Below are 11,960 nucleotides of genomic sequence, written 5' to 3'. Positions count from 1 at the left end.
AAAAAAATTGTGCGTGTCTGAAAACTGTAGGTACTGGGGGTACTTAATAAAAAAAAAGGGGTTGAGAAACACTGACTTATAGCATGGCTACAGAGTCCACAGAGTCATTTAGCACACAGCAGGTTCATGTGCTATAGATTTATACCCTATCATGTTGAACCTTAAGTCACGGTCTAGACAAGTCCTTAGATTCCCTATTGCAAAAGCTACAAAATCCATTGTACCCCAAGATAACAATTTCTCAGTCAACATCTACATTTTGACTACCTGAAAGACTACTTATTCTAATATTTTAACTAACTTGGATGTAGTCCAGTTATTTCTATTGCTTAAACTATTTCCTAATTTTCTAACAACACCATTTTAAACTGTCTGCAGAAGTAACCTGATTGTTATGAGGAATAAAACTGGTCAAGACTAGTCCAAAATGTTGCCTCAGAAGACATGAACTGATGCTCAAAGTTTGTTACAACATATATTGACAGTTACTGGCCTTTCTGTAAAGTAAACTTTTCAACACTTGCAGGTATCTCATTACCTTCCACACATCCTAGGATATTTTATTATTTCAAGTACACAAATTCTGATAGTGTCACTATATTTTGGCTTTTTTCCTTTATAGAATGTAGTGGAAGGATGGCCCTATGGTTAAAGCACTTGACTGGAGGCTTGAAGATTTGGATCCCGTTCCCAGACTGTACCCCATCTTTGTCTTGCCCTTTATTTACATTGATCCTCCATTGTATCATGTACTTAACACAGGAAGAGAGACCGTTTTCAATCTCAATTAGGCTCTTTAGGTCATGCATAAGATTTAAGAGAAGAACAGCACAAAACTTGTAGTTAACAAAAAAAACCACCCACAAATGAGGAAACAGAGTTTACCTCCATGATACTGGGTCTTAACACCAGAAGAACCAGCTCCACTCCTGATATTTAGAAATTGTTCTCCAACTTGTTTTAGTTCAGCATGGTTTACACCTGCAATATAATATTTTTATTAAAAAAAGGTGTGTAAATTAACAGTATAGAAAATTAGCTAAAGATGACTAACAAGTACTTTAAATGTACTTTAAGAGTTCTGCTTGTACACGATTGATTTCTTCTATAGGCTTCTTTTAATGCACACTATGATACATAAGACATGCACTATTTAAACATACCTAGTCCCACCAGAGCCATTCTTGCACTTGTGAAGTTCTTCTGCACAAACTGGTGAAGCTGCAATAATAATGTTGAGTGTGAGGATATTTCCACAAGTGTGTTTTTTTTGTTGTTTTTTTTTTTTAAAGACAGCCCTGTGTCAGATTACTCACTTGAAGTTTTTCAAAGTGGCAAAAATCCTTATAGGTGTCTATTTTGGTAATACTGAAGAACCCTTTAAAGACTCTTTCACAGAGCAAATGGTATGTCACTATTAGCATGGAAGACCAGTTATAAATAGAATTGGAAGTCTAATACCTTAGCTCAATAAGGAAGTTTAAAAAGGCAATATCTACAATTGCCTTGACTCAAATGAGTACTGTTTAAATATTTCCAAAGTTTACCAGGAATCAGGAAGCTCTACAACATTAATGGAGTGAAAAGAGGTTGAGGAACAAGTTCAATTTTTGAAACAATTTATTTGCTAGATGTTAAGTCACTTGTTTTGGAATCAAGCAAATGCCATATTAGTGACCAGAGCTGACAAATGTTCAAATGTTTCCAATATGCTCAGTCTCACCAATGACAATTTTGGGGGGGGGGGGGGGAGAAGGGGAAAGTGTTCTGCCACCAGATCAGGACTAAGGTCAGGAGCATCTAAATTCATACAGTATTCTCAATAAGCACTCCCAAATAAGGCATGTACAGAACTTGTTCAATTTTTATAAAAACCAAGCAATAAAAATTCAAGCATTTAAGCCTTTAATCAAGTTTGATCTTGTAGTAGCATTTGTCACTGCAAAAAAGAGAGACAGACAATTTCAAGTTACACAGAATTTAGAGGGTGCAGATCATTTTTTTTAAAAAGTACACTCTACTCTTAATAGGAAATTCTGTGCAATCTCCTCAAAGAGAAATGATGAACATATTTCCCTCCATGCATAAACTTAAAACAACTTCAAAACTATATGCACACGAGTAGTAAATTGGAAAGAGCCAGACCTACCTGATTTTTAAATTTAGTTTGTTTATTCTGAGTGCCCTTGAGAGAACTGCAGTTTTAGCTATTAAACTACTGTTACACAACTGCAGTTAAAAGTAAGTAGATGTTCCTGTTCAAATATCATTTCTTAATGAAGCAAGTCCTGATGCTTCCAACAGCATCTCATACAGGAGAGAGTTTTACGCACTCTCACCAGAGTGGCAGAAGCACATGAGATATGCAAATGAGGCTGAGTGGAATATCACCAAGTCTCATTTGCATATCTAAGGAGCCGCCATTTTGCGGCAGAGGCTCTTGCGCTAGAAGGAGCTGTCTACAATGCCCCTTCTTGCGCAAGAAAAACCCTTTTGCGCAATGCCACTACACTGATTATTCCTGAAAATAATCAGTGTAGCGGCATTGCGCAGGAGGGTTTTTCTTGCGCAAGAAGGGGCAGTGTAGACAGCTCCTTCTAGCGCAAGAGCCTCTTCCACAAAATGGCGGCTCAATAGATATGCAAATGAGGCTCAGCGATATTCCACTCTTAGCCTCATTTGCATATCAGGCTGTGTCTACACTGGCACGATCTTGTGCCTATGTGTGGAAGTCACTAGTCCTTTGTACGTGGATATCTGCACTTCAGTGTGTGTCCTACTGATAAGTAATAGAAAACCAGACATATATAATAAATGGAGCATTTTCAAAGGCTTTGGAATCATAGTTCATAAGAGCCATGAGAAAATTTTATACCCAATAACTAAATTTACAGTCAGGAAAAGACTGACTACCTCAGGTGCAGACTAACATTTGAGGTGGGAACACATGACAAATCTATGGAGGAGTCTCACTTTGGAATAATTTTATAAGTCAAACATGCAGCTTCAAGTCATCTTTGGTGTCAAAAGGGAATAGTTTTACAAAAGAAATTAAGTGTGTCAATCTGATTTTATACTGTGGCTATAATGCACAAGATATACATCCCTACCTGCTCTGGTGTAATTTTCCCAATTGCATAATCTGGACAGTACAAGGAGTTAGCAAGAGCATTCCGATAAGCTGCAGCATGCAGATTTTCCAGAACACCTTAAAAAATGAACAGAAGAAACTCTTACTAAAATGTAATTTGATAGCTGCTTGCACTTAAAGAGTGCAGATAGGATGAACATAGAAACTGCGAAAATAGATTGGCACTGTGTTCCATTTCAACCAGCACTCCATCAGTATTAGATGCCTCAGACCAGGGTCTCAAATTCACGACCCAAGGGCCATCTACCACCCAACCAGTTCCACAATCCACCCTGTGGCAGCACATGAATCCCTGCAGCCCTATATATATTTGTACACTTCCCCCAAGCCCAAGAATGTTAAGTATCGGGTAACTGACTAATTGAATAGTCAAAGCATTTTTACATCAACTGTTTGATTAATCAATAGGGCCCCTTTGCCTTGGAAGTGTACTGCAGTGGCATTTCAAAGCAGCAGCGCCACACGGAGTCTGGGATCAGCTGGGGAGCCCCCAGCTGATCCCAGGCTCCACATCGCACAGCCGCTTTGAAATGTCACAGGGTGCTCAGGGTCAGCTGGTGAGTCAGCCAATCCCAGGCTCCCCATGGCATTTCAAAGTGTTAGCCCCACACAGAGCCTGGGGTCAGCTGACCCCAGACTGTGTGGCACTGCTGCTTGGAGCCTGGGATCAGCTCTGTTGTGAGCAAGGCACGAGAAGTCAATTCTTCCACTCTACACTGATTAGGCCTCAGTTGGAGCATTGTATCCAATTCTGGGCACCACATTTCAAGAAAGATATGGAGAAATTGGAGAAGGTCCAGAGAAGAGCAACAAGAATGATTAAAGGTCTAGAGAACATGACCTATGAAGGAGGACTGCAAGAATTGGGCTTGTTTAGTTTGGAAAGGAGAATACATTGGGGACATGATAGTGGTTTTCAGATATCTAAAAGGGTGTCACAAGGAGAGGGAGAAAAATTATTCTCCTTAGCTTCTGAGGATAGGACAAGAAACAATGGGCTTAAACTGCAGCAAGGGAGGTTTAGGTTGGACATTAGGAAAAAGTTCCTAACTGTCAGAGTGATTAAACACTGGAATAAGTTGCCCAGGGAGGTTGTGGAATCTCCATCTCTGGAGATATTTAACAGCAGATTAGACAGACATCTTCAGGGATGGTAGACAGTACTGGGTCCTGCCATGAGGGAAGGGGACTGGACTCTATGACCTCGAGGTCCCTTTCAGTTCTAGTGTTCTATGATTCGCAGCTAACCCTGGGCTCCATGCAGCGCTGCCGCTTTGAAGTACCCCCTTCTTCTCCATCCCCCTTACTGCCTCGGATAGAGGCAGCAAAGTCGGGGGGGGGGGGGGGAGGAGAGAAGGGGGAGAGATGGAGTGCGACTAGTCACGTATCCAATAAGCCTTTGCTCCCTCCCATTGCAGCTCTTTCACCAAGCTCCCTCCCCTGAGGGACACAGACTTAGGGAGGGATTACTAGCATGCTGGCACAGGGCAGCAGCAGGAGTCAGTCTCCCCCCCACTGTGAAACACAGAGTCACCATGGCAGTGGGAGAGCAAAACGATGCAGCAGCCTGTTCCACTCTGCCACCATCTCCCAGGCCAGCCCAGCTGCTCAACTTCCTGCTGTTGCAGTTAAGCAGAGTGACCTGGCTGGGAGATGGCAGTGGAGCACAGCAGGCTGCTGTGTCGCTTCCCTTCCCTTTGGCTCCTGCTGCCAGAGCGAGCACAGGGAAAGCCTTACCTCTGCTGCCAGGCCCAGAGTGTTCAGGGCTTGCAGGTTACCTTAAGTAAGAAGGACTGTCCTGTCTAAAGGAATGGCTGGTTTGGCTGCTAGGCATGTTAAAATGTGTGTATTTAGGTAAATGTGTAACCACTGAAAAGACAGCAGTTACACACCGAGGGGTATTCGATGTATCATTTAAAAAATATTTGTTTGACCACCGCCTGTTCTTCAGTACGTCAGTTTTAGGAGAAGTGACTGCTTCAAAATAAGATACCAGTTTCTTACAGGTAGGAAGCAGAACTTCAGAATTCAACAGGGCATCTGACTAAATGGCCTAAAACAATGAGACTGCATCTAGACTGGCAAGTTTTTCTGCAAAAGCGGAACTTGCCAGATGTCTACACTGGCCGCTTGAATTTGCGCAAGAACACTGATGATCTAATGTAAGATTGTCTGTGTTCTTGCGCAAATACTATGATGCTCCTGCTCAGAGATAAGCCCTCATGCGCAAATGCTTTTGCACAAGAGGGCCAGTGTAGACAGGTAAACTGTTTTGCGCAAAAAAGCCTCGATGGTGAAAATGGCGATCGGGGCTTTCTTGCGCAAAACCGCGTCTAGATTGGCACGGACGCTTTTCTGCAAAAAGTGCTCTTGCGCAAAAGCATCCATGCCAATCTAGACGCTCTTTTCCGCAAATGCTTTTAACGAAAAAACTTTTCTGTTAAAAGCATTTGCGGAAAATCATGCCAATCTAGACGCAGCCAGAGTGTAATTCAGGAATACTAGTTAGTACACTGGAACCGCTGTAATCTGGGTTTCCATGATCCAGGAACACCCTATGGCTCGGAACCTGGCAGGGGAGTAGGAAGCAGCTCTGTGCACTGCCGCTCTCCCTCCCCCACAGGCTTGGGGAATGGCAGTGCAGCAAAGTGCTTGTCTGGAGACCCTCCTAGACCCTGCATCACCGACCCCAGCATGCTCCTGCACCCTCTCTCCCTTTCAGACTCTATCCTCCCCATCCGTTAAACACTTCCTTCCCACCCAGCACCCTTAAGGCAAATACCCATGGGCTGGAAAATTCCATAATCTGGCACAGTCTATTTCCCAAGATTACCAGATTAAAGAGGTTCAAGTGTGCTACTTGGAGGATAGGGCTCAAGTCTCAATCAAGAATGAAATTATGTAGATAGCCTGGAAGAAGCTCGCATCTCAGTTGAAGGGTATATATTGATATAAGACTAGACTGCAATTTAGATTAGTTTAATGAAAATGTTTGTTTTATATAGCACTGGTAGTACAATTCCATACAACTTCAAGAAGCTATTTATCTATTCAATCTTAAATATCTTTCTGAGAATGTGTTATAAAAAATAATGGCTTGATTTATTAAATGGGCTTAACATGCTTCCCCCCCCCCCCCCATTCATTTCTGATTTTGTGCAGAAACAGATTACTATGACTTTCTCCAAAAGGGCAACTGGAAAATTAACTAGTGTAATCAAATTAATGAAAAACAAACAACAACAAAAATTTTTACATTGAGATTTTTTTGGGCTATTTTAGGTAAAGAGTCTTGTAAAACTGACAGAGCTGGTCATTGGAAAGCATACTTACTAACTTGTGGATTTTGAAAGGCAACTGCTTTATCAATTTTTAATTGTGGCTGAAGCTCTGTTACTTCCCAAGGTCTGAATTCTGGGGCTGTAGTGACATTAATTAGATACTCCATTACTGTATCACTGAAACAAAGAGGCAAAGTTATGACGGAATTTGGTTATAGATTTCTTTAACTAAAAGTGAATATAAAGCAGCACAAACACACACCCAAGATATACCATATTGCTAGACCACTCTGTACAATAGTAGGAGTCCAACTCCATGCTACAAAGCACCCACCTGAATACAGCAGAACCATATGTAGTGAAGTGCAGTGCCAAACCATTCATACTTTGACAAAGTAAACAATAAGGGCATACATCAGTAGTAATGCTGTTCCTGCCTTTTAAAATAATGGTATTCTATAGCTTTACGACTTGGTTTCTTGGAGAATATGCTATAAAACTTAATTATTACATGTGGATACTTACACATAGTCACGCAGGCATTCAACAGAATAAATCATGTTTTCTCTCGTGGAGGTTACACTAAATGAGAAGAAACACAGCTCCATTTCAGAAAGTTATGTTGAGATGACTGGATTTGAACATATGTTCCTTATTGATATAATTCCCTTACCCAAATTCAGACACAAAATGTAAAAACTCCATCAGTTTAAAAAAGGACTGTACTAAGTCTTTTAAACCTTCACATGGAGACAAAGTGCTAATGTAAAAAAATTCCCATCTCTATGCAAATTTGAAAAATGCCAGTAGCTATTGAGGCATATATAATTCAAATATAGTCTGACATTTTACTATGAATTTTTAAATTGTAAACTAGGAGGTATTGGCTTCCTTAAATACTTAAAGTATAACTATATCTCGAGCCAAGACTGTACTTTTAACTAAATATCTACTGGGCAATTTTAAGATATGGTTGTAATAAAATAAATACAAGAATAGATTAAAAAATTCAGTAATATCTTCTATACTTTTACGAGTGAGGTTTTGAACTTTAAATCCCCCACCATTTAACTACAAAGGCTTCTAAAATTCACGTACACATGACTCCTCTTGCAAATTTTTCATCTGTAAGATTATAAATAAGCCGATCTTTAAAGTTTTGCTCAATTGCGGTAGAGGAAGATAACTGTTTTTTTGTCTCCAAAATCTACAACAGTGTGTTACAGATCTGGACAATGAAGCACAAAAAAAGATGCGTACTTAAAATATTTTGTGCAAAGCAAGTTTTGGTTGACTATACATATGGATACTCTCTCAACTAGAAGTGAAAAACCATATTAAACTCAAGTTCTAATTATGTCATTGAAGAATTTGGATGTGTTGAACTTTATTCAGTTATTGTTAAAAAGCTATTTCTTTTCCATCATGCCTTATTACATATCACAGAGTGATCTGTCCATGTAGTATAATGTTCATAGGGTAGGTTTGTTTATTTTTGGCAGTTTGGGTCATTTTGCACATGGAAGCTTTAGACACAGTGCCTACCATTTCCTCTGTTTTCCCAGCAATACAGATTATCTTTAAATAGTTACAAACCTTAGGTTACCTCCAACAGCTTCAATGCCACGAGTTATCTTGAAGGAAGAGGCTCCCTTAGTAGACTTTAAAAACACAGAAGCTGATTTTACTTTTTTAGGTACTAAAAGAACAATTTCATTTGCATCAGGTTATTATGTATAATTCAACATAAAAACTTAAAATATTTTTCTGGTCTGTTTACCAAGAATTTTTTCCATTTACTTGTGTGTAGTAACATTTTTTTCATAATCTTGAATTTATAGCCGGAGAACAAAAATGAACATGCTATTGCTAAAAAGATTAACAATAGCTCTCTCAAACACATGTAAGCAGAGGAGACAAACTTAGTACTACTCATCCAGTTTTAGTTGCAACTATAATTAATAACCATGTTCGTACTCTAACATGATGGTTTCACCTAAAATCACAGATAGGGCATATACTAATCAAGACTGCCAAGGAGCAAGACTGACCTCAAAATACAACCTCTGAGCTTAAGATTGTCTCATAAGAAAAACTTTATTTAGAAGTCAATTGCATAATAAATGGGTATTAAACATTCAATTTATTTTAATTCTGTGTAAAGCCTCATTAAAAGACTGATGCAAATGCTCAGTTTGTTTACATTAATTCCGTGTTCCTCTGAAGCAATGGCTGTGTGGTTTTTGAAACAAATTTTTGATTACTAGAAAATAACTGCCATGAATTCATTATTCCCAGACAACTAAGTCATAAGGTAACAATTTTTTTCCACTAGCCACCTGTGTTCTATATGAACCAAGAACACAAGAGATGGAATGATAGGCCATTAGTTATTTAAGCAATTTAGTACTCCAGATTAATTTTAATTATGCATGTTTCTATAAAATATCTCAAGCATTCCAGCATTTTACTTATCTTCAAAGAATTAAACGGTGGAAAGGTACCTACCAAGTTTGATGCAAGACGGAGCAAATGGGCAGTTCCCAAATTGTCAGTGGTTTCATATCTGCTACCTGCTTTAATGAATACACCAATTCTTGAAGCAGGGGAATAGTTTTCCAGAGAAGCAATCACTAAACCATTTGGTAATTTTGTGATCTGTATTTAAAAAAAAAAAAAAAAAAAAAAAAAAAAGACCCATTACAGTGTAGTGATCCATTAAAAGTACTGTCACCACAGTGTTCCTTTGTGACGTGATTCAGTCCAACACAAATAAAAAGTTTAAAAAAATCATTTACACTCACCTCAAGATCTTGTGGTTGTAGATGTAATTTTGCTTGCTCTGCAGTTGCTGAGGCTTGAACTTTGGGAGCAACTTTGAGAGAATAAAACTTCTTCTAAAACAGAATAACATCAAGCAAGATTAAAAAGAAGCACATTTCTACCCCCATATTATAGATCACTACAGTACCTAATGGAACACATTAAGCAATAATTCAGAACATGCAATGATTAATGTATTTGAAACTGCTTGGCGGAATGGCTACCACCACATCTTTGCCTTCCTGGAGGTTTAATTTGAGCAGTTTTACATTCTTGGTGAAACCCATTCAAAATCATATAGGTGAAGAATTACAACATAAATTCTACAGTCTCAGACAACTTGGGACCTCGTTTCTGACGACATAGCATACTCTGGTGACTTGCAGTAATGAGCACAAGCAATTAGTTGCATGAAATTTAACCATCATCACTTCCATGTTATGTTAGATTCTCTTAACTCCTTATTACAAATGTCACGACCTTTAGAATGCCATCTACCAGCAAACTGATCCAACTTCACTAATAAAAGGCTTAATTTTTTAGCTGAGCCCCTTTCAGAAATTAATTTTCTATATATACCACGTCCATCTACCACGCCATACTGGGAGTCAATATGTGGCAATCAAGGAAGCCTTCTGCAGTGGTCCAGTGAGCCTCTTCCCTAGCACAGACTCCATCTGGCAGGGAAAGCAGAAAGTGCTCTGATGTGGGGCAGGAGAAGGCTCTGTCCAGCAGGGGGTCAGTAGTCTGGGGGTGCCTGGTGGACTCTCCAGTAAAAAAGACAACTTGTGGTTGGTTGCTACTGCACAGGAAGAAGAGCTGGAAGCTACAGGCAAAGCCTCTTCCTAGCCCTTCAGCACACTCTGTCAAGTCCTTGCATTCTTGGTAGCCATGATACCCCAGACCAGTGCACCCCAGTGTTTGAGAGCCTCTGATCTAGATGCAGAACTGGAAAAAAGGTACAGCAGTAGCCAGAAGTCAGACGTGGAAAGCCTCCAAACTGAAGAGACGGACATGACAAGAACATACCACATACGACAAAACCCCTCAAACTAAGAAGTATAAACAAACTTCTGATTTGAAATACTTTTTCCCCTCTTCTGCAAATGTTGAGTCAACTTTTCATCTAAATATTCATCCCGCCCCCTCAAAACCTGAGTGTAACATTTAAAAATTAAGTGACATTAAAAAAAACGTAACCAACCAGATAGAGGCTCTGATAGAATTTTTGGACCATTCAGTTACTATGGTTTTTTAAGTTACACTATTACTTGCTTTTCACTTAGTGACATGCCTGAGTCATATTTTGAAGCTGCTAGTATCTCACTATGGGCTTTATCATCGCAAAGGTGGTCAAGACGTTACTTACTTACATCTTCAGACTCCTACTTTGAAGTACAGGCAGTCCCCGAGTTACTCGGATCCGACTTATGTCGGATCCGCAGTTACGAACGGGATTTCTCTCACCCCGGAGGACGGGAGTGGCGGGACGCCCAGATGTGCCGCGATCCCGCCGCCCATGTCCTCCGGAGCGAGAAAAGCTGCTCCGTGTCTCCTTGGTCTGCTTGGGGGGTGGGGGGGGGGCAGCCCCAGCAGACCAGGGAGATGCTGAGCAAAGCTACGGAGCACGCGGGCAGCGGGAAAGCCCAGACGCGCCACGGCTATCTTTGCTCCCCGTCTCCCTGGTCTGCTGTCTCCAGACAGGGAGCAAAGCCTCGGAGGACGCCGACAGCAGGACAGCCGCAGCGTGTCTGGGCTGTCCCGCTGCCCGCGTGCTCCGCGTCTCCCTGGTCTGGACGCCAGTTCCGACTTACATACAGATTCAACTTAAGAACAAACCTACAGTCCCTATCTTGTATGTAACCCGGGGACTGCCTGTAGTATTATTGACTAATACTAAGGCCCTGAGATATTTGTTAGCCCATCTATGCCACCATTCACAACAGACATAGGCACCTTTCTCTCAATATCTGTTGGAGTTTGTGCTGGACTTGTGTTAGGCAAGTAAAGTGCATGAGCCTGGCCGTCGGACGAACAAGGGGAGGCTGCCGGGTTAAGGGCTCTATAGGGAGTAACGTTGGCGGGGAGAGGAGGAAGACCCCGTCCTGCTGCCTCTCGGAGGAATTCCTCCTCCCACACCTGCCCACTGCGCGGCTCCCCAAGGAGCCCGGCCCGACCTATCCAGCCTTCCCACCAGAGCACAGAGAAGGGCAGGGTCCCTACGGGAGCCCCAAGGGAGCCGCTCTGGCCGGGGACAGGGAAGGACTCGCACTTCAGGACGAGGTGACCTTCAGCCGCTCAGCCCCGCTCCCTGCCCCCGGACACACAGAACGGCCGCGGGCTCCACTCCATCCTCCTACACGCGCCTCCCTCAGTCTCAGCCCCACGCTGCGGCCGAGAAGGGGGGCTGCCCTCGGCCCCCTTGTCCGACAACAAGGCCAGGGTCAAGCCCGCCCGGCTCCCTTCCAGGTACAGGCACTAGTCGTTCTGCTCCCTCTCCCCCAGGACCGCCCCCCCCCCCCGCACTCACCGAGAGGGAACGAGCGATTGCGGGGATGCCCTTCATCCTCTCCGCGCTGCTCCCACAACTGGGCCCCGGACCGAGAAACAAGATGGCGCTACCGGAGGAGGACTCTGCCTTCCCAGCATACACCGCGTCGCCTCGACCTTCTAGCGGTTAGGCGGCCAGCCTCTACTGCTCGAGA

At 42.1% G+C, this 11,960-nt stretch overlaps 1 protein-coding gene across 1 annotated transcript in view; it reads right to left on the bottom strand.

Annotated features, from left to right (window-relative positions):
* The window catches only part of UQCRC2 (ubiquinol-cytochrome c reductase core protein 2), an 18,390-nt gene extending 6,430 nt beyond the window's left edge, over positions 1–11,960 (bottom strand). Inside the window, exons 1-9 of the mRNA XM_006123814.5 lie at positions 11,786–11,960; positions 9,237–9,329; positions 8,941–9,090; positions 8,029–8,093; positions 6,958–7,014; positions 6,485–6,609; positions 3,111–3,208; positions 1,164–1,221; positions 886–981 (exon numbers count right to left, since the gene is read on the bottom strand). Coding sequence (XP_006123876.3) covers positions 886–981; positions 1,164–1,221; positions 3,111–3,208; positions 6,485–6,609; positions 6,958–7,014; positions 8,029–8,093; positions 8,941–9,090; positions 9,237–9,329; positions 11,786–11,821 — 778 coding nt within the window. The 5' untranslated portion in view covers positions 11,822–11,960. The remainder of the gene's footprint in view (positions 1–885; positions 982–1,163; positions 1,222–3,110; positions 3,209–6,484; positions 6,610–6,957; positions 7,015–8,028; positions 8,094–8,940; positions 9,091–9,236; positions 9,330–11,785) is intronic.

This window comes from Pelodiscus sinensis, chromosome 15 (genome assembly GCF_052426305.1).
Source record: "Pelodiscus sinensis isolate ZL-2025 chromosome 15, ASM5242630v1, whole genome shotgun sequence".
NCBI classification, from domain to species: Eukaryota; Metazoa; Chordata; order Testudines; family Trionychidae; genus Pelodiscus; species Pelodiscus sinensis.
The sequence above is the reverse complement of the archived record's forward strand: the minus strand, read 5'-3'. Positions and strand labels throughout refer to the sequence as shown.